Genomic DNA, 25935 nt, shown 5'->3' with positions numbered 1-25935 from the left:
TATTAGACCTGCAGAGGTAGCTACTCTACATGTGGCCAGTATATGTGAAATACAAAGGACTGAATAGTTTTTTTCAGTAGTTTATCTGGGCTTTAAAATGATGCATGTATATTACAGCCAAATTTACCATCAAGCTCCGTATCAAAACATCCAGTCAGCTGAGAACTTCTCCATGTCACCATTTCAGGTCTGAGGTCTGTGTCTCAGTCAGGAAGCATCATGGACAGGCAGTTACTGAAACCAAGACTGGGGTGCTTCCCAAATGGCACCCTGTTCTCTATATAGTGCACTAATTTTGACCAGGGCCTATAGGGCTCATGTCAAATGTATTGAACTATGTAGGGAATAGAGTGCCATTGCGGACCCGCTTGGGCTCCCGCTAGGCAGGAAGCGCATTGACTTGTCTCCAATGGTCAATAGAGACTAACTCGCAGCAGGTAGCAAGCTAACCAGCCAACCTCAAAGAGGGATCCCTTCAGCCTGGACTGTGCTGAAGTCTTCCATCCACACCATGGGGGCGCTGCCAGACAAACTATTTCCATCAGCCCAGTCCCATTATCCAATTGAAGCGATATATATGGTGGTGATGTCTGTCTTCCCTCCAAGCCTGGAAGCGAGAGCTTCTCACTCTTACTCAGTGAGCTCAGTAGTTGTTTAAGTGAATTTGCGTGAATTTACGGGGGGAAAAACAGCAACAGCAAATACCACTTTAAAGTCCTCCATGTTACGGACAACTTAATGGGATAATAAAAGGGATAAAATTCCTCGCACATCATTTTGTGTTCAAAATTGTATTATATTGCTAAACTCTCGCTTCAGTACCTTGAGATGTGAACAGATGTATAGCAAATGACTGGTTTATGGTTATCACCGTTTCACTGGATCATACAGTTATAATAGTACTAATACACCAAAAGAAATGTCAGCCATAGGCCCTGTTGTAATACTTCAGAAATGTATAATTTCATCCTTGTTTCCTTGAGGTAAGCACAGATCTATAAGTGATGGATAGGTGTAAGCAAGGTCGCCAACCTATTGCTTTCAACAATCCAACCAATTCCCGAGCTGTGATTACTTCAGAAGGGAAGGAGGGATGTATTTGAATGTGGTGTTTCCTTTGCTCTCCTGACTGAAACGTATTGTTTTTGCCCTTGGCACATAACACATACCGGCTTCATCAAAATGTGGGGTGAGTAAGGAAAAAAACCACCGAATGAATGTTCCGACAACAAAACGACACACACGGGCTCCTTGTTTCTCTGTCAAAATGTAATCAGCCGTGCCTCATAGTCTCTCAGGCAAGAGTGACTGCCAGGCAGGAAGATGTTACAGTAATTATTGTCTTGTTCGGTGCAGACTGAGTGCCTTGAATAAGATATAGTCCAGGGGAAAGCAAATATATTTGCACAAAGCACTCCCAGCTCCCCATTTGTGTGTAGCCACCATTGTGTGTAGCCAGCTTTGTACCAGGTGTGTTTTGAAAGAACGAGAACAGAAAGACTTGGGCGAGCTAAAATGAGACTACGTTATCATTTTCTCCCCAGCTCCACCTCTCTCCGAAGCGACCTCGGCGCCGGCTGAGCCTCTCCGAACGACAACCACCACAACAACCACCACGGCAGCACGCAACAAAGGCGTAGCAAACACCATGACCACAACAGGGCCAAAGGAGGGTAACAACAGAGGAGGGCCCAAACCCCCTCTGGAGATTCCTCAGACCACCGCCCAGCCGCCTCTGGAGTCCTTCCCCCTACCGGAGCGCTTCTGTGAGACCACGGAAAAGAGGGACATCGTGTGGCCTCAGACCCAGAGGGGCATGTTAGTAGAGAGGCCTTGCCCCAAGGGGACCCGAGGTAAGCAGAGGGTTTACCTTAGGGCATTAGCTACTGTTTATCACCATGATGTGTGGTTGGAGAGATGAGATCGCTTGTGTGTTTTTGTTACCTGTACAGTATGTTATTGTTTCTGACGATCATTTATTGATAGATTCAATTCGTGCAGGACTGTATAGGGAATCAACAAGATTTAGTGTTCTTACAGTTGTGTCAATAATTCACTGCATTGTTATAGGTCAAAATAGTCTTTAGCAATGTGCAGCCATTGTGTTGAAGGGAACTGGCTCAGCTGTTTCCCCAAGCTTGATTGAAGATGTTCAGGCCTTATTGGATTGTGTGTGAAATTGTGTTATCATTCAGGGTTCATTAGACGTTGGTGTAATTGGAACGGAAGAAAAAGTGTTATTATTACTTAATTTGTAGGGAAACTGGCACTGGGAGTATATAGTCAGTATTTATGGTAAATTACCAGCTATTGATGTAAAGATAACAATTAAATGCAGTGTATGTAGGATTTTGGAGGTTAGATTGTTTTAACACGATGAGGTATATGGCTAATATAACATGACATAATCCAATGTAGTTTCTAATATATATATCATATAAATGAGCTATTGTAAATGTATTTTCCTGACAGGCACCGCCTCTTATTTATGTGTACTTGCCACGGGGGCCTGGCACCCAAAGGGCCCTGATCTCAGCAACTGCACTTCCCACTGGGTCAACCAAGTAGCGCAGAAGGTATGTATGGGCTGTACTACCTCAATGTTTTGAGCTACAGTATACAGTCAGAAGTTTACATACACTTAGGTTGGAGTCATTAAAACTTGTTTTTCAACCACTCCACCAATGTATTGTAAACAAACTATAGATTTGGCAAGTCGGTTAGGACATCTACTTTGTGCATGACACAAGTAATTTCTCCAACAATTGTTTACAGACAGATTATTTAACTTATAATTCACTGTATCACAATTACAGTGGGTCAGAAGTTTACATACACTAAGTTGACTGTGCCTTTAATCAGGTTGGAAAATTCCAGAAAATGATGTCATGTATTTAGAAGCTTCTGATAGGCTAATTGACATCATTTGAGTCAATTGGAGGTGTACCTGTGGATGCATTTTAAGGCCTACCTTCAAACTCAGTGCCTCTTTGCTTGACATCATGGGAAAATCAAAAGAAATCAGCCAAGACCTCAGAAAAATTATTGTAGACCTCCACAAGTCTGGTTCATCCTTGGGAGCAATTTCCAAACGCCTGAAGGTACCATGTTCATCTGTACAAACAATAGTACGCTATTATAAACACCATGGGACCACACAGCCGTCATACCGCTCAGGAAGGAGATGCGTTCTGTTTCCTGATTAACGTACTTTGGTGTGAAAAGTGCTAATCAATCCCAGATCAACGGCAAAGGACCTTGTGAAGATGCTGGAGGAAACAGGTACAAATGTATCTACATCCACAGTAAAACGAGTCCTATATCGACATAACCTGAAAGGCCCCTCAGCAAGGAAGAAGCCACTGCTTCAAAACCGCCATAAAAAAGCCAGACTACGGTTTGCAACTGCACATGGGGACAAAGATTGTGCTTTTTGGAGAAATGTCCTCTGGTCTAATGAATCAAAAATAGAACTGTTTGGCCGTAATGACCATTGTTTTGTTTGGAGGAAAAAGGGGGAGGCTTGCAAGCCGAAGAACACCATCCCAATCGTGAAGCACAGGGGTGGTAGCATCATGTTGTGGGGGTGCTTTGCTGCAGGAGGGACTGGTGCACTTCACAAAATAGATGGCATCATTAGGAAGGGAAATTATGTGGATATATTGAAGCAACATCTCAAGACATCAGTCAGGAAGTTAAAGCTTGGTCGCAAATGGGTCTTCCAAATGGACAATGACCCCAAGCATACTTCCAAAGTTGCAAAATGGCTTAAGGACAACAAAGTCAAGGTATTGGAGTGGTCATCACAAAGCCCTGACCCCAGTCCCATAGAAGATGTGTGGGTGGACCTGAAAAAGTGTGTGCAAACAAGGAGGCCTACAAACCTGACTCAGTTACACCAGCTCTGTCAGGAGGATTGGGCCAAAATTCACCCAATTTATTATGGGAAGCTTGTGGAAGGCTACCCGAAATGTTTGACCCAAGTTAAACAATATAAAGGCAATGCTACCAAATACTAATTGGGTGTATGTAAACTTCTGACCCACTGGGAATGTGATCAAAGAAATAAAAGCTGAAATAAATCATTCTCTCTATTATTCTGACATTTCACATTCTTAAAATAAAGTGGTGATCCTAACTGACCTAAGACAGGGAATTCTTACGAGGATTAAATGTCAGGAATTGTGAAAATCAGAGTTTAAATGTATTTGGCTAAGGTGTATGTAAACTTCTGACTTCAACTGTAAGTAAATGTACTAATTCCCTTAAAATACTGTAGGTACTGCGGTGCTTGAAGTGGAATGAAAATGGTGCCTGTAATCATTTTAATCTTACAGTAGTGGTGCTCAAATGTTATATATGATAAGAGGTGCCGGTAATCTATACCAGTTTGAACTGGCTCAATTCAAGCACTGCACTGTAATAATTGTATCATCCACCATTTATGATAAGAGAGTCAAAATAGCCGCGGGCCGTCCACTAGGTTGCGCTGTCTGCTGTTTGTTCTGATAAGTGACTCAGACATAGAATGTGTTGAAATTTAAGAACAACGGACGACCCTTCATCATTTTGTACTCTTGTGTTCACTACCATCAAATGAGAAATACAGCACCCCGAGAAGTGTTATTAAGTGTAATTAGTCACCCATCTCTCCAGACTGGCGTTATATGGGGCAGCTCATCCTAGAATGACCTCACGTCAGAACGGGAGGGAGAGAGCCTCGTAGTCTGGTGGAATATTCCCTTAGTCTGGTCCCAGATCTGTATGTGATTAAGCCAATAGCATTAAGAACCATATTCAGAGGACCACAAACAGATCTGGGTACAGTCCTTAGCTAAGTTGGAACTACTAGCCATTTCTGCTGCCCATTTTAAAACATAGAAAGCCATAACAAATACCTTAGTATAAAGGTTTTTTCATACTTGTAACAAGTCTTAAGCCTATAACATGGCTGTAAGAATATCAAATTCAATCACATTTCTAAAATCCCAAATAGCTAGCATTGCAGAGGCAAAAGCAGAGTGGCCAGGAAAAACTCCCTAGAAGTAGCCTAAGAAAACACCTAGAGAGGAACCAGGTTCAGTGTTACAAATATATTTTTTATCGCTCCAGATCCGTAGTGGCGAGAACGCAGCTAACCTGGCCAACGAGCTGGCCAAGCACACCAAAGGACCCATCTTTGCCGGCGACGTGAGTTCGTCAGTCCGACTGATGGAACAGCTGGTCGACATCCTGGATGCTCAGCTTCAGGAGCTGAGACCCAGCGAGAAAGACTCTGCGGGCCGCAGTTTTAACAAGGTAACGGAATTTCCACCCTTTCAAAATGGCTGCCACTTGAAATCTTCATTCCCCCTATCACGTACTGTGCTTCATGGAGATAAATAGCATTGCCATTTCTCCCCACCCGGCAATCCCTCTGGATCTGAGTCACCGCTAGACGTTTTGTGATGCTCTTCTGAGCCGTCTCCCGCTTCAAGTTAGGAGAAATGTGATTCCTTCTAGTCAGTGAAATTAGTGGTTATATTTTTCTTAATATTCCTCATTATGTCTGTTCCTCTCTCCCTTTCTTTCAAAGTCAGACAAATGTACTCAAGCAAATAAAGAAACAGCAAACCAATTAGGGTATTAAATTATATGTACTGAAATGCAATAAGATACTGTTATTCCCTGACATATTTGTACACCTGAAGTAATTGCTGTAATTGCCTCAACCAAGGCTTGTTCTGTGAAGTCTCCGGTGTATTTGAGAGAACTACATCATGCCACAAATGGAAGTGAGGGCTCTTTTGTTCTGGAACCTGCAGGTAGCGTAGCCTAAAGCATGAGGAGGGAGAAAGCCAGCTGAAAGGGGGGGGGGGGAGTGATCAGTCAGAAGAGAATCGAAGCCTTGAACACTTGTTCTCAAGCTTCTACATTTTGCTAATTGTGTGTTTCTTTGTTTTATCTTTTTTTCTACCTAATGAAAAAGCTTCAAAAGCGAGAAAGGACATGCAGGGCATACATGAAGGTATCTGATCTATGCTAATGTACCACACTCTGCTTCTCCGCACCTCCCTCCTCCCCTCCACTCCCCTGCTCAGCAGCATGTACCCTCTGTATTGTCATGTAGCCTCTCCCCCCCTTGCTCTGTGCTTCCTGCATTTTGGAGTAATTGCTTCCACACAGCCATGATTGTGCCAAAGGTGCACGCTAAGTGGCAGAGACATCATTGGCAGTTACTAATGTAACTTATTTTTCTCCCTTAAATTTACAGGAGGATTTTGTTTTGTTCTCGCGTATCTTTGCCTTCCATTGAATGGTCCTTTCTCTTTTTGCTTTAAGAATGTACATGCCTAAATGGGTAACACAGTGATTCACAAACTGCATGTCATGGCTAAAATATGGGTAATTTCCGATATAAAGTTAGCCTGTGCGTCTTTTAAGGCACACGTTCCTTTTTACAGTCACCTCCGATTCTGCGAGTCTCCTCAATAGAAAAGCCCATTAGAGTGCTACGGTGCTAAGAACAGCTGTACTTAAGACTCTCATTTCCACCTGTGATGTATTCAAACCGTTGTCTTCCTCGGCCACACTCTGACCTTTGGCATGTTAATTCATGACAGTTCAGTCATCAGGGCACAGATTTTCATTTGTGTCATAAATTAGAGGCACAAATCTGCGCTTTCCGTTGGACTAATAAGGCTGGTGGGGGGCAAACCAATTTGTGTCCTTCTCCATTTAATAGTTCCAGTGACCTGCCCGCTCTAAGTATTTTGGCCATATCCCTTCTCTGGCCATTAGGGACTTCTCAGCATCCTTCTCCACCTGCCTCCAAAGTCAAGCTCTCTGACATCCAGATCGATCCTCGGCGACGGTGTTAAAATGGATCAGGTTAATTAGTCCTTAGATGGCCATACTTGTTCAAAAGAAGAATGTTAGCTAATACCTATTACCCTTTCACCCCAAATGTCTCATTATCGTCATCTCATTCATATTATATATATATTTCTGTGCATATTTCCAGCGCGTTGCATGTTTCTGTGTTTCTGTGGCACGTGGGTCTATATTTTGTTAGTGAGAGTGAATGGGGAAGATTTGAAACATGTATGTGACTAGATGACAGTGTGTGTGAGTGGGATGCTGTGTTGGGTTCCTCAGAAAGCGCTGAGTCGGCAGTATTTGACATACAATATAGTTGATGGGAAGTCACATTAGCCATCCGTGCTAGCTAGAGGAACCCCATTGATTACCTGATTAGTCTGATTGATTTGATAATTTTTTTAGGAGATCCCACTGGCGTCTGTATGTACTTTATCTACTGCCTGTCGAGTGCTAGCGACTGGCTAAACAGCTTGGATTTAATATTTCAAAATGCATCATGTTTTGGTTTTCTCAATGATTTGAGCTGTTTAATAGTGGTAAATGTTTATTATACATTACATTATAAAGATTAGCTGATAATAAAAAATAAAAAAAATGTCCCAGAAACATTGAAACCCCCCTCAGTTTTAAACATATTCAATTATCTGCTTGAATGCACAGCAAATCACAAGAATTTACACCGCATCGATACAGAGAAGATACTTTGTGTGGAGCATTTGTTTGGCACTTACTCTAAACCCCCAAAATATTTTTATTTTATGATCGTCCATTATATGTCAATGGGGATTGCTTCGCCATGCATTATCAAAGCTGTTCGTATGACTCCCCTCTTTGTTTTTGCTCATGCCAATTACTGTCGTCGAATGCGTCGAAAACGGTCTTTGTTTTCAGCATTGCTGACACGTCTCTTTTTCTGATGGACACAGGCCATTGTAGACACAGTCGACAACCTTCTGAGACCAGAGGCTCTGAAGTCCTGGCATGATATGAACAGCACGGAACAGACACATGCTGCTACTATGTTACTGGATACCCTCGAGGAAGGAGCGTTCGTCCTTGCCGACAACCTAATGGAGCCGGCTATTGTGAAAGTACCCGCTGATAATATAGGTAAGTAATTGAATTCCCGGTAAACAAATAATAAAGCACGGCCAGTGATTTGAACGGCAATCAGTCGTTTCTGATGCTGTATGCACATTTCAACTACTCATGTCGAGAAAGAAAATGAGTCTGTTCTATGAGTTCAGTCACAATGTACATGTAAAACAAAGTGATGAATTTCAGACAATTCCCAGGTTATTAGATTGGGAGGACTTGGTTTATAAATGCGTAGGTCTGCTCCATGTAATTCTATACATTAATGTGAACATCACCCTACTGCGGAGACCTACTAAAAACAGTGGTTAGACCCTGTCTCCTCCTTTAATCTCAAAGCTCTCGGGACATGAGAGGGAATGAATGTAAAATGTTTCACTGTGCATTGCAACTACATTTCTTTCTTTTTTTTATTCAAATGCTGCAGTTTTATCTTGCACATCCAGTCTTTCGCTGGATTTTCACAAGTGTACTGTATCCCACAAAAGGGACTCAACAGGAGCTAAAGGATCACCTTGGTTCTGACATTTTAACTCGGCAGCACATTGTTGTTGCATAGAATCACTTGAACAATGTCTTCAGTGGCTGTAGTACCTAACACCCTCGCACTCTTGCTTCGCCTTAGGAATGTGAGCAACCACGTCGTTGGCATCAACATTTTCTCTTTTCTTTTTTATTGCCCTCGTCTTACTCAAAACACACTGTAACGTCTGGTATCTCTCTCTCCCGGTCTCTCTCTTTCCTTGTCTCTTTTTTCCCCCTTCATCACCAAAACCCAAGTCCTGGATGTGTATGTGCTCAGCACGGACGGCCAGGTTCAGGATTTCAAATTTCCACAGGCCAGCAAGGGTGGTGTTTCTATCCAGCTGTCCTCCAATACTGTCAAGCTCAACAGTCGGAATGGTAAACCCCATACACTTCCCCTCTAAGAAATCTCACTTCATTCACAGGCAGAGCTGCATGCGGGTGTTTATCCCGAGTGTGAGTGTTAGCTCAGACTTTTTTGTTCCATTCCAGTGTCTATGAAAAGGTGAAGAGTCTGTCGAACCGGTCTGTCAATGCAGCTTGTCAAAACTGACAATACACAGTGATTACTCAGTGGGACTGTTAGATAGGAGCGACCACTAAGGATTTGAACCCTAAAACCCAGCACCATGATATTTTCTGAAGATAACTGACAAGGCCCACTTATGTTCCCTCATGGTCTAATACGTTTTTTTCAATTCTCAGCCCTTAGTTTTTTTTAACACTACAGTTACGGCTGCTTTCATTTGAAAGGAACATGTTTTCCTAGCTGCTTACCTCTTCTGCTTTTTCCTTTCTTCAGGTGTTGCCAAGCTGGTGTTTGTCATGTACAAAAACCTTGGGCAGTTTCTCAGCACCGACAACGCCACGATCAAAATGTCCAACGATGCTTATGGGCGGAATGTGTCGGTGGCCGTAAATTCCGACATCATCGCCGCCTCCATCAACAAAGAGTCCAGTCGTGTGTTCATCACGGACCCGGTGATTTTCACCCTAGAACACATTGACGTAAGTCTTCCCAAGCTAAATGAATGGAGAGGTCATAAAACCGCTGGGAAAGAGAAGAGCCTGGCAGGCAGAAATCCTTCCATTTTAACTATAAATACCTGGCTAGGTAAAATGTATGCAAAATGTAAAAGTACAAAATATGCACACATGACTGTAAGTCGCTTTGGATAAAAGCGTAGTCTAAATGGCATATACAGGTAACTGCCAAAATAAAGGAAACACGAGAGTAAATGAGTAATACATAGTATATTTGAAAGAAGTTGCTTCCACACCGGTGTGGTTCCTGATTTAATTAAGCAATTAAAACATCCCATCATGCTTAGGGTCATGTATAAAAATACCCAGTTGGCCATTATTCCAGCTACATGGCTAGAAGAAGAGATATCAGTTACTTTGAAAGAGGGGTCCTTAAAGGAGCATGGGCTCCCGAGTGGTGCAGTGGTCTAAGGCACTGCATCTCAGTGCAAGAGGCGTCACTACAGACCCTGGTTCGAATCCAGGCTGTATCACATCCAGCCGTGATTGGGAGTCCCATAGGGCGGCGCACAATTGGTCCGGGTTTGGCCGGGGTAGGCCGTCATTGTAAATAAGAATTTGTTCTTAACTGACTTGCCTAGTTAAATATAAAAAAATACGGGGTTTAAAGCAGTGGTTTCCAAACTTTTTCCCCCAGGGCCTCCTTATTTACATTTAATTTGTTTCAATTTATTTAGATCATTGTTTATTGAGATAGCCTATATTAAATACACCATCATTTTGTTTAATTTGAGGGACCTAGGAAATGTTGTTTTGAAGCTCATTTCCTGCATTTCCACGTAGTCTAACAAGACTCATAACTATTTCGAATGATGATAATAATAATAATAATAATGAATAAGGAAAATAAAGTCCAGACCCGATTTCCCAAAATGTTATTCCGCTACCAAATATGTCTTATGATAATTTACATGAACCTTCAATTGAATTATACATATTCTGTTTTACAGAAAGTGAATAGATCTATTGATAGCGACAGAATCACACATTGTATAAGATTACTTCCCAAGCAATGTCCAATTTCTTTGAGTCCTCAACTTTAGAAGGTCGTAGGTCAGCTTCTGAATGTCATAGAGTAAAGATCTTCCCATGTGTGTATCAGAGTCGCGTCTTCCTCTGGCATTTTACCGCTTGTTTCTAGCCTAAATCATCACAGATGTATGTGTTGTTTTAGATTGGTATAGACAATCGCGATCACGTTGGTATACGTGTGTGTGACTGAGACGAGTAAGTCTTCAATTGGATTGAGATCTGGTGACTGAGACAGACCGATACACACACAGTTTAAAGTGTGTGTGTGTGTGTGTCTCAGTCTCCAGATCTCAACCCAATGGAACACTTTTCTGAGATTCTGGAGCGGCGCCTGAGACACCGTTTCCACAACCACCAACTAAACACCAAGTGATGGAATTAGTCGTAGAAGAATTGTGTCACATTTCTCCAATAGAGTTCCAGACACTTGTAGGATCTATCCCAAGGTGCATTGAAGCTATTCAGGCGGCTCGTGGTGGCCAAATGTCATATTAAGATACTTTATATTGGTGTTTCCTTTATTTTGTCAGTTACCTGTATATAAATATATATTTTTTTTAAATTCCACATTTGGTTGTGTTACAGACTGAATTCAAAATGGACTAAATAGAGTGTTGAGCTCAGGTGCATCCAATTGCCTTTGATCATCCTTGGAGTCCACCTGTGGCTAATTCACTTGTTTGTACATGATTTAGAAAGAAACACACCTGTCTATATGAGGTCCCACAGTTGACATTGCATGTCAGAGCAGAAACTATACCATGGAGTCCAAGGAACTGACTATAGATCTTTGAAATAGAATTGTGATGAGGAATATACAGTTGAAGTCTGAAGTTTACATACACTTAGGTAGGAGTCATTAAAACTCGTTTTTCAACCACTCCACAAATTTGTTGTTAACACACTATAGTTTTGGCAAGTCGGTTAGGACATCTACTTTGTGCATGACACAAGTATTTTTTCCAACAATTGTTTACAGAAAGATTATTTAACTTATTATTCACTGTATCACAATTACAGTGGGTCAGAAGTTTACATACACTAAGTTGACTGTGCCTTTAAACAGTTTGAAGAATTCCAGAAAATGATGTCATGGCTTTAAAAGCTTCTGATTGGCTAATTGACATAATTTGAGTCAATTGGAGGTGTACCTGTGGATGTATTTCAAGGCCTACCTTCAAAGTCAGTACCTCTTTGCTTGACATCATGGGAAAATCAAAAGAAATCAGCCAAGACCTCAGAAAAAAATTGTAGACCTCCACAGGTCTGGTTCATCCTTGGGAGAAATTTCCAAATGCCTGAAGGTACCACATTCATCTGTACAAACAATAGTACACAAGTATAAACACCATGGGTGTCACGCCCTGACCTTAGAGAGACTTTTTTGTTCTCTATTTGGTTAGGTCAGGGTGTGACTTGGGTGGGCAAATCTATGTTTCTATTTCTTTGTTGGCCGGGTATGGTTCCCAATCAGAGGCAGCTGTCTATCGTTGTCTCTGATTGGGGATCATACTTAGGCAGCCTGTTTTCCACCTTAGTTTGTGGGATCTTGATTTTGTTAGTTGCGGTATAGCCTGCAGAACTTTACGTTCGTTTTGGTTTTTGGTGTTCATTTTAAATAAAAGTAAGATGTTCGCCTACCATGCTGCACCTTGGTCTAATCCATCTTTCAACAAACGTAACAGAAGATCCTCTCCTAGGGAGAATCTGACAATGGGACCACACAGCCGTCATACCGCTCAGGAAGGAGATGCGTTCTGTATCCTAGAGATTAATGTATTTTGTGCGAAATGTGCAAATAAATCCCAGAACAACAGCAAAGGACCTTGTGAAGATGCTGGAGGCAACAGGTACAAAAGTGTCTATATCCACAGTAAAACGAGTCCTATATCGACATAACGTAAAAGGCCGCTCAGCAAGGAAGAAGCCACTGCTCCAAAACAGCCCAAAAAAGCCAGACTACGGTTTGCAAATGCACATGGAGACGAAGATCGTACTTTTTGGTGAAATGTCCTCTGGTCTGATGAAACAAAAATATAACTGTTTGGCCATAATGACCATCGTTATGTTTGGAGGAAAAAGGGGGAGGCTTGCAAGCCGAAGAACACCATACCAGCATCATGTTGTGGGGGTGCTTTGCTGCAAGAGGGACTGGTGCACTTCACAAAATAGATGGCATCATGAGGGGAGATAATTATGTGGATATATTGACAAAAAAGCCCTGACAATCCTATAGAAAATGTGTGGGCAGAACTGAAAAAGTGTTTGCAAGCAAGGAGGCCGACACACCTGACTCAGTTACACGAGCTCTGTCAGGAGGAATGGGCCAAAATTCACCCAACTTATTGTGGAAGAAATAAAAGCTGAAATAAATCATTCTCTCTACTATTATTCTGACATTTCACATTCTTAAAATGAAGTGGTGATCCTGACTGACCTACGACAGGGGATTTTTACGAGGATTAAATGTCAGGAATTGTAAAAACTGAGTTTAAATGTATTTGGCTAAGGTGTATGTAAACCTACGACTTCAACTGTATCTGGGGAAGGGTATAAAACAGTTTCTCGAGTGTTCAAAGTTTCAAAGAGCAGAGTGGTCTCCATCATTGGGAAATCAAAAAAATATGGAACTTACCAGACGCTGCTTAGAGCTGGCCGTCCGACCAAACTGAGCAACCGGGCAAGAAAGACCTTGGTCAGCATGGTGATCAAGAACCTAATGACCACTCTGACAGAACTACAGCGTTTCGTTGGCTGAGATGGGAGAACTTGCCAGAAGTACAACAGTCTCTACAACTCTTCACCAATCTGGGCTTTATGGGAGAGTGGCCAGATTGAAGCCACTCCTGAGAAAAAGGTACACAACAGCATGCCTGGAGTTTGCAAAATGTCATGTGAAAGTTAATGAAAAGATTATGTAGTCTGAAAATGGAATGGCTTCAGAACAAAAATGTGAAAGTCCTTGAGTGGCCCAGCCAAAGCCCAGACTTGAATCCCATAAAAAATATATGGAAAGACTTCAAGATTGCTGTTCACTGCCGCTCCCATCTAACTCAACAGAACTTGAGAAAATCTGCAAGGATGAATGGGAGAAAAGCCCCAAATCCAGATGTGCAAAACTGATACAGACATCCCAAAGCTGTAATTGCCGCCAAAAGTGCTTCTACAAAGTATTGACTCTGTGGTGTGATTACTTATGTAAATGACTAATGAATTTAATTTTCAATAAATTTGCAAAATGTTATAACCTGTTTTCATTTTGTCATTCTGGGGTATTGTGTGTAGATGGGTGAGAAAAATAATACATGTAATCCATTTTGAATTCAGGCTGTAACACAACAAAATTTGGAATAAGTCAAGCGGTATGAATAGTTTTTGAAGGCACTGTCTATATGAACATTAGCATATAAATTATTCCCATTTTATTTTATGGAGGAACAAATTACCTCATAGATTAGAAATACAATGTAGGACGGAATTACCTGAGCACCAATTATCCTTTGTCTTTTAAAGTTGTCAATATGGACTCCCAGAGGGCTACGCATGAGTCCGTTCTTTATCAAGGAAATTGTTCATTTCCAAAGACAAGCCGGCCTACCAACTGTATAAAGAAACAATAATAACACGAGGAATAAACAGGCAGGCAGTGTTTCTCAACCAGTCGAAATCATGAATCAGCTGGGATCATTTCTATGGATATATATACAAAGAAATGTCAATTGAAAAAGTGTCAACCAAAACAAAGTGCAGCTAGTTTGCAGTCTTTCCAGCTTCAGTTTGAAGTGATGGTTTTAGCTGTGTTGTTGGCTAGCTCCTCTGAACAACAGCGTCCTAATGAGTGAGCACATTTTCTATGCCAGGTGAAATCGCTCCTCATTGTTATTGATTTATCCAAATAAATGTCACTAGAAAACAGCTTAAACAAATGCAAATGCGTCTACTTTGCTGTTATTTTGGTTGCACTTTTTGTAAGTTAGCCGTAGTTGGCTAGCTAGCAAGCAAGGGAAAATAACGTTTTAGAACAAAAGACTGGGTCGCATCCATAGATACTGAATTAAAAGACGACTGGGTCGCGTCTCTAGCAACCGAACCAATAGAACGAACGACCAGCCGGCTTGGGTAGCAACTCTAGATTTGTGTCGGGACTATATCTTCTGGAAAGATGAAATAGTATGAATAAATACCCCATAATGACAAAGCAAAAACAGTTTTTTTTACATTTGAGCAAACATATTAAAAATGAAAGTCAGAAATACCTTATTTACATAAGCAAAGAGGCACTGAGTTTGAAGGCAGGCCTTCAAATACGCCCACAGGTACTAAGGGTGTATACACTTCCAACTTCAACTGTAAGTATTCAGACTTAACTGACTTGCCAAGATAAATAAAGGTTAAATAAAATAAAATACAAATATATATTATTGAATTGAAGAAGTTTGGAACCACCAAGACTCCCTATTGCTGGCCGCCAAACTGGGCAATTGAGGGAGAAGGGCCTTGGTCAGGAATGTGACCAATAACCCAATGGTCACTCTGACAGAGCTCCAGAGTTCCTCTGTGGAGATGGGAAAACCTTCCAGAAGAACAACCATCTCTGCAGCACTCCACCAATCAGGCCTTTATGGTAGAGTGGCCAGATGGAAGCCACTCCTCAGTATAAGGCACATGACAATCTGCTTGGAGTTTGCCAAAAGGCACCTAGTCTTAACAAGCAGCCATCTTGGGTAGCAACCCTGGAATTGTGTCGGGATTTTGTCTCGGGCCTAACAACGCATCATCCAAACACCGGCTTCTCGGGCCTTATCACTTAAATCTACACAGGGTACAATTACCGAGTTGATGTTTATTATTTTAACTAGGTATGTCAGTTAAGAACAAATTCTTATTTACAATGACGGCCTAGGAACAGTGGGTTAACTGCCTTGTTCAAGGGCAGAACAACAGATTTGTACCTTGTCAGCTCAGGGATTCGATCTAGCAACCTTTCGGTTACTGGCCCAACGCTCTAACCACTAGGCTACCTGCCGCTGGCGTACGAGGTAATTGAGGTAGATATGTACATATAGCAGCATATGTGATGAGTTAAAATAGTTAGTACAGGGAGGGTCAATGCAGATATTCCGTGAGGCTATTTGGTTAACTATTTAGTGGTGTTATGGCTTGGGGGTTAAAGCTGTTCAGGGTCCTATTGGTATTGCCTTGGTAGATTTAGTAAGTAGGCAACCAAATTAGATATTATTTTATTAAATAAATTAAGAAAATGCATTATGCACTTCCCCTTTGTCAGTTCAGTATCTTTATGCGAGTAGAAAAAAGTTCATAGGTTCTGTACAAATTATGATTTGGACAGTCAGTTATTTCAACAATTAATCTTATCATCAGATGGACCACTACTTCAACTCCAATTGCTCCTTTTGGAATTATTCGGAGAGGAGCATGATGGGATACTGGTCCACCCAGGGCTGCAAGCTCCTGGGCTCCAATAAGACCCACACCACCTGCTCCTGCAGTCACCTCACCAACTTTGCAGTTCTCATGGCACATCGGGAAATCTCGGTAAGCAGCTCCTGTTTTGGTATTCATTTATTTATTCTTGGGAAAAACAATTTGAAGAGTTTAATCCAATTTAAAAGTATAAAGAAATCACAGAGGAAAACACATGAAATAGTTAAATACACTTATTTCCAATGTCCATTTCCGTAGATTTGCAGTATCATCTCATCTTTTTCCCCTCGATTCATTAGATTAATTCATTTTCCTAAAGCCCATTCATTTCAATGATTTTATTGTACCACAAAGTGTATTTCATGAGGGTCTGTAGGCCTAATACTCCATGTTTAAAACTCCCATGTTTTCCAGGTGTATACAGGTATTAAGAAAGCCTCTGTAGGAGTTAAAATGACGTGGCCTAGCTACAGCGCCTTGCTTTAAATTCCACCCAGTCAGTTGTCCTCTATCAGACGCTAATTGTACTCATCTGAAGGGCTCAGCCCATGATTGATGGCTGCTGAGCATTTATTTCCTCATGTCTCCTATGAAATAAAAAAGTAATTTTCCCGTGGCTCTTGCCGAAATGAAGTATGGAAGCATTGGCCGTCCTCTATTTTTTTTATTGACAAAAACAGGCATATTAATTTGCCACATCCGTTATCCCCGTAGGGCCAAGTTGGAGTGCACGAATTACTCTTGACTGTCATCACCCGGGTGGGCATCGTTGTCTCGCTGGTGTGCTTAGCCATCAGCATTTTCACCTTCTGCTTCTTCCGGGGCCTGCAGAGCGATCGCAACACCATCCACAAGAACTTGTGCATCAATCTCTTCATTGCCGAGTTAATATTCCTAATCGGTATTGATATGACCGAACCCAAGGTAAGCAGCACAGATTTACCAATTTTTTTGTGAATATATAATTTTATGTATATTTTTCATTGCACCCCAAACTAAAAACCCTTCAATGTGAAAGTCATGAGACTTTCAAACATAGTTGTGTTTAACCTTCAGTACTTGTCCTCTGCATGGCATGGGTCAGACAGACAGCACCATTAATATGAAGTACAGAGGAGGGATGTCATGCAGTACTTTCCACTTTTGTCTTCGTCACTGAAAGCTATCGTTTAGAACGTTCTGAAACACTCAATACAGCCTCTGCACCCTTTTTAGTTCTTCAATTTCCTCTGTATTCTCTTTTAGTTCTTCTTCTCTCCATGGCCTTTGTGTAGTCATAGTGCCTTCCACCTCCACACAGTCAGTATTCACTGTAAAACCAAGGCTCAATGAAAGGACAAAACCAGAAGTAATTCAAAATGGTTGACCATGGAGCCTTAGCCTTTCAAGACAACTGTCATTTAAGCAGCCAGCTGCAAGGTCGAACTTGAGTGAACCTGTACGGAGCATAGTGTGTTTTACTTCTGTTCGTTACTTACATTGAAATGCACATAACCACTGTATAATAACAACCGCACTCAATTAAATGGCATCATTATCATTGGGATTTGAGAAGATTACCATGGAATGTTGTTGCTCAGTTAATTCCTCATAAATTGTTACTTTATTTCAAGTTAATATCTATAATATTTTGATCAATTGAAACTATTAATCCATCCACTATAGATTGGCTGTTCCATCGTCGCTGGGATTTTGCATTTCTTCTTCCTGGCCTCGTTTTCCTGGATGTGTTTGGAGGGCGTTCAGTTGTACCTGATGATGGTGGAAGTTTTCGAGAGTGAACATTCAAGGAAAAAGTACTACTATGTATCTGGATACCTTCTCCCAGCCATTGTGGTGGGTGTCTCTGCTGCTATCGACTACAGGAGCTACGGGACAAAGAAAGCGTACGTAAAAATGTATCCGCTATTTTGTTCTCTAATAAACTGTCATAGTTCATTTATTCCGTGTGTGTATGCGGCCCTGTGACTAAGAACTATCTTTGCTGTCGTTGCTTTTGTCTGCACCCGGGACCCCTTCCTGGAATGGACTGATCCATTTTTTATGTCATTTTAAAGAGCCTGACAGACTCAACACTGTGGTTTCTAGGGGGGCATGGCAACATTAATGCCTTTCTGTTCAAAGACCCTCCTGCGACCTCTTGTTTTTAAATGCTCTCTTAAAGAGAGGAGTGCTGTCTGGAAAAAGGCTTTTACATAGATTAATGATAGTATTTTAGCTAAGCTTCAGGATTGAGGCTAGAGTCCTCACTTTTGTCTTGTGTAACCATGTAACTGCAACGTGGGGGCTTTGTTTTTAGATGGATTTTTTGGGGTGTTTTTTTTCATTTATTATTGACAATAAACTAACTACCATGTGTTAACAGGGGCAGGGTACATTTTTGTCCTCATAATTCATGCCCATGCATTAATATTTGGCCTAAGGAGGCTGTTGATAGACTGGGTTTAGTTGTTCCTCTTACGTGTGTGTTGTTGTTTTACGGATTCCTAATGTTTGTTTTATCTTCCATCGTAGTTGCTGGCTAAGAGTGGACAATCACTTCATATGGAGCTTTTTAGGACCTGTCACCTTCATCATCATGGTAAGTTAGTTTTCTTTTCTTGAAAGAGAGAGAGAAAAATGTTCCTCAGTGATTGGCCACACTGATACAGTATGTTCATAGTTACTCGCAATTGTCTGTATCAATGACCGATGAGATGTACAACAACCACAGTGTGAAAAGACATAAGGTCGAATAGTATCTTTGAATTTTTGTTGTTGTTGTGAAACCCACTGTTTTCTGCTCAAATCCATTTTCTGAATGTACCTAATTAGCCTAAAATAGTCCTAAATGTCTTGGAGTAACAGTTTCTGTCTGAAAGAACAAGGAGGACACAAAATACAAAACATCTCTGTTATTCTCATGCCTCCATGCTGTTGTATTTAGTAGTATTAGTCGTATTTATTGGGATCCAGCATTAACCACTTCCTGGGGTTACAACAGGAAAATAAACACAACAAATATAATACATAATATAATAGTCATAATATACATAATACACATAATATACACTAGATAATATCCTGCCTCTGCCTCACGCTTCAGAAACAGGAGATGGCTCCTGCCCTTTGAGCCATTCCAGCTCGCACAAGCCAAGGATTCGTGCAAGGTCACCCACCTACATAATACAGTGCAAAATACAATACATGTCTGTCTCTTCACAGTCCCCATGGTGCCGTAAGGTGTTCTTTTATCTGGTTTTTGAATGTGGTTTTATTGCTAACATGAGTTTCCTTGGGTGGCAGATAGTTCGATGTAAAACTGTGCATTTCCCTAGCCTGTGTTCTGGACCTGCGGACTGTGAAGAGACCTCTGAATGCATGTCTTGTGTTGTACTGATAAGGGAAAGGGGGATACCTAGTCAGTTGTACAACTGAATGCCTTCAACTGAAATATGTCTTCTGCATTTAACCCAACCCCTCTGAATCAGAGAGGTGCGGACTACCTTGCTCAGGGGCAGAACGACAGATTTTTACCTTGTCAGCTCGGGGGATTCGATCCAGCAACAGTGGCCCGAACTGTGTGCTAAATGCTTCAACAAACAGTTCAGTACCTCGCACAAAGACCAATAGCGATGCAGTCAATCTCTCCTCAACTTTGAGCCAAGAGAGATTGACATGCATGTTCCTGACATTCATCCTCTGTGTACATCTAAGTGCAGTATGTGCTGCTCTGTTCTGGATCAACTGCAATTTATCTGTCCCTCTTTGCCGCACATGACCACACAACTGGGCAATAGTCCAGGTGCGACTAAACTAGAGCCTGTAGGACCTGTCTGGTTGACTGAGATGTCAAGAAAGCAGAGCAATGCCTTTTCATGGACAGACCTCTTCCTGTTTTAGCAACCTTTGTCTATATGTTTTGACCTTGAGTCTAAGTCCTCACAAAAAAAACATCACTGACCGGGGTGAATCCAGGTGAAAGCTATGATCCCTTATTGATATCCCTTTTTAAATCCACTTCAATCAGTGTAGATGAAGGGGAGGCAACCGGTTAAAGAAGGATTTTTAACCTTTGAGACATGGATTGTGTATGTGTGCCATTCAGAGAGTGAATGGGCAAGACAAAATATTAAAGTGCCTTTGAACGGGGTATGGTAGTAGCTGCCAGGCGCACCGGTTTGATTGTGTCAAGAACTGCAATGCTGCTGGGTTTTTCACACTCAACAGCTTCCTGTGTGTGTCAAGAATGTTCCACCATCCAAAGGACATCCAGCCAACTTGACATAACTGTGGGGAAGTATTGGAGTCACCATGGGCCAGCATCCCTGTGCAAGGATTTCGACACCTTGTATGCCCTGACGAATTGAGGCTGTTCTGAGAGCAAATGTTCCTACTGTTTTGTACACTCAGTGTATGTGCTGTTCAAGCGTTATTTACTGGTCATGACATTATTATCTCCAACTCGATCAATGGAGGTTCGGTGGCTCCCAGGGAAGAGGCCTGGGGAGTATTATTTTCCCATTTGGAAAAAAAGAAATCAGAAATAGCTGGTGGCATTCATCGGATGTCAGAGCCCTTAGAGCCCTTTTGACTGTCTATTGTTTTGGCCTCTTTCACACCAGGTGAATGGTAAGTCTCCAAACTGTCTCCTGTGAAGAGGGAGGAAGAGCAATATTTGCTCAGCGCTGTGTTCTTTATCGGACATAATGGCTGGATTTACAGACGCGCTGACCTCCCTGAGCGAGAACACAACGGCCAGAAGGAGGGCTTCCTCTTTGCCGCACCTTATTGCGGTGCTTTACTGCTTTATGACAACGACTGGCCAGCGAGGTTTTGTAACACACGGACGACTTACCCGTTCAGTAGAGAAATATAATACAATTCCCTTAAATTGCAAATTAAAGGGGGTGTGTTAAATATTTATCCCCGTGTCAGCAAATGCTCTGCCAACTACGTGAGATTGTTATTCTCTAAATTGGACATTGTTATTTTTCTCTTTGGTTTCAGAATTATTTGCATGAAAAAATGTGTTGGATGTTGAGACGATAATCTGGACTCCCAGTCCCAGTGACCTGCATGATAAAACGGTGACCCTGACAAAACTGATATATAGTTGCAGTGCTAATGTTGGACAGGAATGAGGATTTGCAGTTCTAGCGTAGGGAGGTATCGTAATGCTGCTTTTTTAAAACTTTTTGCAAAAATTGACAACAAACAGTAAAGCACAAGGGTAGGGGATCTCAAGGGAATGTGTGGGAGCAAGGTTTTCCACAACCTGTGACCCTGGTTCCTCAACAAATTGGCTTTGTCCTTGTCAATGAGATAGTAGAGAGAGAGAAAGACACAGACAGACAAAAAAAGCATCCAATCTCACATTCAGTGGCTAGCTGCAGCAGCCACAGCTCCTGTCTTCGAACACCATACTCTCCCGCTGTGTAACTTTTGGTCTAACCCGAGTTGGTCAGGCTCAGTGAAAAGCACTCACAAAAATGTTGTTTTTCCTCTTCCTCCCTAGTTTTTTTTTTTACTCCCCCCACCTCCCTGAACGCCGTCTTAAAGCCCAGACTTGAAGTGAAGCTTGAAGAAGCACTCTGTTCAGCCCTGTTCTCAGGCAAGAGGTTAGTTGGCCCTGTCTCCGGGCACAGAGGGTATTAGCTCCATGAAGAAGGAACATGGAAGTAATGAGTGGTGGGGGGAAACCATTAGTATGCCTGAGATGCTTTAACAGCAAGCCTTTGGATCATGACACGTCGCAAGCAGTTCCTATCATCCGGACAGCTCCATCTGCACCTTTAATATTTCATCCCCAGTTCACAAGGAGTTCAGGGTTGTAGCACACACTCGACACATACTCGCTCAGGAAAAAGCTTTCTCCTCGGGTCCCAGTGTGGCAGAGATGCTTCTGCTTGGCTAGCGGTGATGATTCAGAGCAAAGAGAGAGAGGCCCAGGCCTAGTAGCTTTCAGGCTGCCACTCTCACTAGGTAGACCGGGCCCTGGGGAAGGCAGAGAAAGCATGTTGGTGGGGGGTAGTGAACATGTGCCATGCTAGCTAGGGTCCTTTAAAGTACTGTCGTCTCCGTCCTCTGTCTCATTGGATCCATGTCACCACTCCAGGGTGTGTGAAAGGCATTTCCAAGTGCCCGACTCATGCAAGCGAAGTAATAAAAAATGATTTGTCTGATGGCGGCATAAACAAAACGCTGCATCACCTCTGAAAGTCCATGATATGAAGGAGCTGCTCCATTTATGTTTTTTTTTCTTCTCGCCTTCGCTTGTTATGCTCTGCTTATTGTTCTGTGACTCCACTGGTTGATTAGGCGGGGGAGGGGGAGATATTGATCACCTAGCTACTCCTTTCATAGCAGAGTGCAGTAGAGCGCAAGGGGAGCGTGAATGAACAGCCAGACATGTCCAGTACATTATGGAGCTCACAAAGCACCTCCATTTGTCTCATTCCTTCATATTGGTGTTTTCACACTCTTTTTCTCTTTCTTTCGCTCTTGCAGCATTCAGAAGATAACCTGAGACAATTGAAAAGCTTTGTTCATGTTCAACTAAGTCAACTATTTAAAATGAATATAGTTAAATCACCCCTCACCAGAATATCTTAATTTCTGAAATCAAGATGTGGAAGTTTTATATTAGTAGAACAAACATGTTTTGTTGTTGGTTGTTTGTTTCTATAATTTATTAGCAGTCTTTCTACATTTGTCCAGGGTTCACACAGAGTGCTTGAAGTACTTGAATTTGGAGCTCAGAAAATCAAGTGATGGAATACCTTGAAAATCTGACATTTCCTCTATTTTGTCCTTGAAAAGTCCTTGAAATTATTGGAGCCGATTTATATGCTTGGACTGCTCAATATAATTATCCACAAATGTCATTTCTGATCAGTTAGTTTGAGAGGGAGACGCTTTTGTTTGTTTCCCGTTATTTCAATTGACATGGGTTGCGCTTGTCTGTTAATTTGTTGTGGTTAAACCACGTGCAGTTATTGTGAGGACGACAATGTTGGCTTCAACTTGGCTTTCCATACAAAGCGTTCCATTACAAAGGGAACTATTTTTTTGGTGGCGCTTTCTCATTTGAAAAACATGATACAAACCCCTACAACATCTCAAATGGCGAGGGTGAGCATAATGCTACTGCTAGCCTATGTGGACAGGCTTTATCAGTGTGCTTGTGTCGCCAACACATGTTGGGTAGACTATACAAATCGTCACGCATGCAATCTATTTAGTCAGGCAATGTCCATATTATCCTGTCATACTTAGAATGTCATCATAATTTGAATGCAAATACATAGTGCCATTAGGAAGAACTTTAAAATGCGTTAGTCTTAAAGTTGTAATGTATACTTTTTTTGGCACTTTTTGCATGCTTTTGGGCGAGAGTTTTTTTCTATACTTTTAAATATAAAATCGAGGCCCTTGAAAATTGCAATTTAGTTCTTGAAGAATTCCTTGAAAGTCCTTGAATTTGACTTGCCAATGTCTGTACGAACCCTGTTTATAACATACACTATCGTTCAATAGTTTAGGGTCACTTGTCCTTGTTTTTGAAAGAAAAGCTAATTTTTTGTCCATTAAATAACATCAAATTGATCAAAAATACAGTGTAGACATTGTGAATGTTGTAAATGACTATTGTAACTGGAAACGGCTGGTTTGAGAAACAGACGCCTCACAAGTCCTCAACTGGCAGTTTCATTAAATAGTACCTGCAAAACACCAGTCTCAACGTCAACAGTGAAGAGGTGACTCCGGGATGCTGGCCTTCTAGGCAGCGTTGGAGAAAAAAAAGCCATATCTCAGACTCGCCAATAAAAATGTAATATTAAGAAGGGCAAAAGAACACAGACACTGGACAGAGGAACTCTGCCTAGAAGGCCAGCATCCCGTAGTCGCCTCTTCACTGTTGACGTTGGTGTTTTGCGGGTACTATTTAATGAAGCTGCCAGTTGAGGACTTGTTTCGCAAACTAGACACTCTAATGTACTTGTCCTCTTGCTCAGTTGTGCACCGGGGCCTCCCACTCCTCTTTCTATTCTGGTTAGAGCCAGTTGCGCTGTTCTGTGAAGGGAGTAGTACACAGCGTTGTATGAGATCTTCAGTTTCTTGGCAATTTCTCGCATGGAATAGCCTTCATTTCTCAGAACAAGAATAGACTGACGAGTTTCAGACAAAATGTATTTCTTTCTGGCCATTTTGAGCCTGTAATCAAAACCCACAAATGCTGATGCTCCAGATTCTCAACTAGTCTAAAGAAGGACAGTTTTATTGCTTCTTTAATCAGGACAACAGTTTTCAGCTGTGCTAACATAATTGCAAAAGGGTTTTCTAATGATCAATTAGCCTTTTAAAATGATGAACTTGGATTAGCTAACACAATGTGCCATTGGAACACAGGAGTGATGTTTGCTGATAATTCGCCTATGTAGATATTCCATAAAATAATCTGCCGTTTCCAGCTACAATAATCATTTACAACATTAACAATGTCTACACTGTATTTCTGTTCATTTTGATGTTATTTTAATGGACAAAACATTTGATTTTCTTTCAAACACACGGACATTTCTAAGTGACCCCAAACTTTGGAACGGTAGTGTACACACACAGTAGGCTATACGTATGTGCGTGCGTTCAAGAGTCAGAGACCCGGTTCTGTCTCAGAATAGATAGTTTTAGGAGTAAATCATTTGGAGCTGCTCCTGATTGGCCAATGCAGCTCCCTCTTTGTGTCTCTAAATCATTGTATTGATTTATTTTTAAGGGCCCAAAGATACAGCACACAGTATCCCACTCTGAACGTGATATGTACCACTGGCTTTCTTAGGATTTCATCTGGTATTAAAACAAGGAAGTGAAAGTGATGGGAATCTCTCCCTCCCTGTCTGTCTGTCTATTTTCCTGCACAGGAATTGGAGAAATATACTGCGTTCCATATTGCGTTTTATAGTTACCAGACTGTAGCCATGTTTTTTGGCTGGACTGCGATGGATTTTAATGCATGTTCATGGTCTTATTGATATAGAATGACACAACATTTGGCGCCAGTCTGCTTGTCTGAGTCTTGCAGGACGATAGATGTCTATTACATTAGGGCAGTGGATGAGAGAAGCTCGGGAAGGCACTCCTATTTTAATAGTTATGGACAAATTAACAGTTTTTTCTCCTTCACCATGCCATTAATCTCCATCAATTAACAATGCCATTACTCTGTTTTGACAGCTCAATCTCATCTTCCTGGTCATCACCATGTACAAAATGGGGAAGCACTCCACTACTCTGAAACCAGACTCCAGCAGATTGGAGAACATCAAGTAAGTAGAGATTCTTGGTAAATGCACATTTTCCAATATTCTTGGCAATAAACAGATATTTCCACAAACCCATAAAGACAATAGTACTGTATGGCATGGTTAATTTTTTCTATGTACTGTAGAGGTACTGTTTTTCCTGTTTTTGATAAGTCGAACTTGTGTCCTTGTCGGTACCATTAATGTATCTATATCTGGTACACATTTAAATTGTCCATTCAGAAAATTGACTAGAGGAATTCCAATTGATCTCCAGGGAGATCATATTTTACACAGAGACTGGTGGTTTCGGGTGGGGGATTATGGCATGACCGTCCCGCAATGATGACAACATTTACTTTGTGAATGGTCTTTAGTCCTTGTTGTATTCCTCTGTGTCAGCGACCACTGGATTGTGTTGGCATGGCACACACCATTCGGAAGCTTCTGGCTCAAAGTATGCGCTGTTAGGGCTTCAGGGTGGCGTGAGTGGAAGCACTATCATGTGTTTCCCATGGAACAAAAACAATTTGAGTCCCAGAAAAGAAGTCCCCCCTCCCTTAACTCCACTCCCTCCCCATCCCTTAACGAGTCTGGTTTTCTCAGTCACCTCTGCATTTGCTAAGTGTTTTGCTTTGGGGAAAGTAAA

At 41.7% G+C, this 25935-nt stretch overlaps 1 protein-coding gene across 1 annotated transcript in view; it reads left to right on the top strand.

Annotated features, from left to right (window-relative positions):
- Positions 1-25935, top strand: part of adgrl2a (adhesion G protein-coupled receptor L2a) — a 183684-nt gene that overhangs the window by 140652 nt on the left and 17097 nt on the right. Inside the window, exons 6-17 of the mRNA XM_039002059.1 lie at positions 1545-1853; positions 2473-2576; positions 5113-5298; positions 5969-6007; positions 7788-7971; positions 8737-8859; positions 9284-9489; positions 15940-16113; positions 16717-16926; positions 17668-17888; positions 18517-18583; positions 25219-25310. Coding sequence (XP_038857987.1) covers positions 1545-1853; positions 2473-2576; positions 5113-5298; positions 5969-6007; positions 7788-7971; positions 8737-8859; positions 9284-9489; positions 15940-16113; positions 16717-16926; positions 17668-17888; positions 18517-18583; positions 25219-25310 — 1915 coding nt within the window. The remainder of the gene's footprint in view (positions 1-1544; positions 1854-2472; positions 2577-5112; positions 5299-5968; positions 6008-7787; positions 7972-8736; positions 8860-9283; positions 9490-15939; positions 16114-16716; positions 16927-17667; positions 17889-18516; positions 18584-25218; positions 25311-25935) is intronic.

Source organism: Salvelinus namaycush, chromosome 10 (assembly GCF_016432855.1).
Source record: "Salvelinus namaycush isolate Seneca chromosome 10, SaNama_1.0, whole genome shotgun sequence".
Classification (NCBI taxonomy): Eukaryota; Metazoa; Chordata; class Actinopteri; order Salmoniformes; family Salmonidae; genus Salvelinus; species Salvelinus namaycush.
Note: the sequence above shows the minus strand (reverse complement) of the source record. Positions and strands in the feature narration are given on the sequence as shown.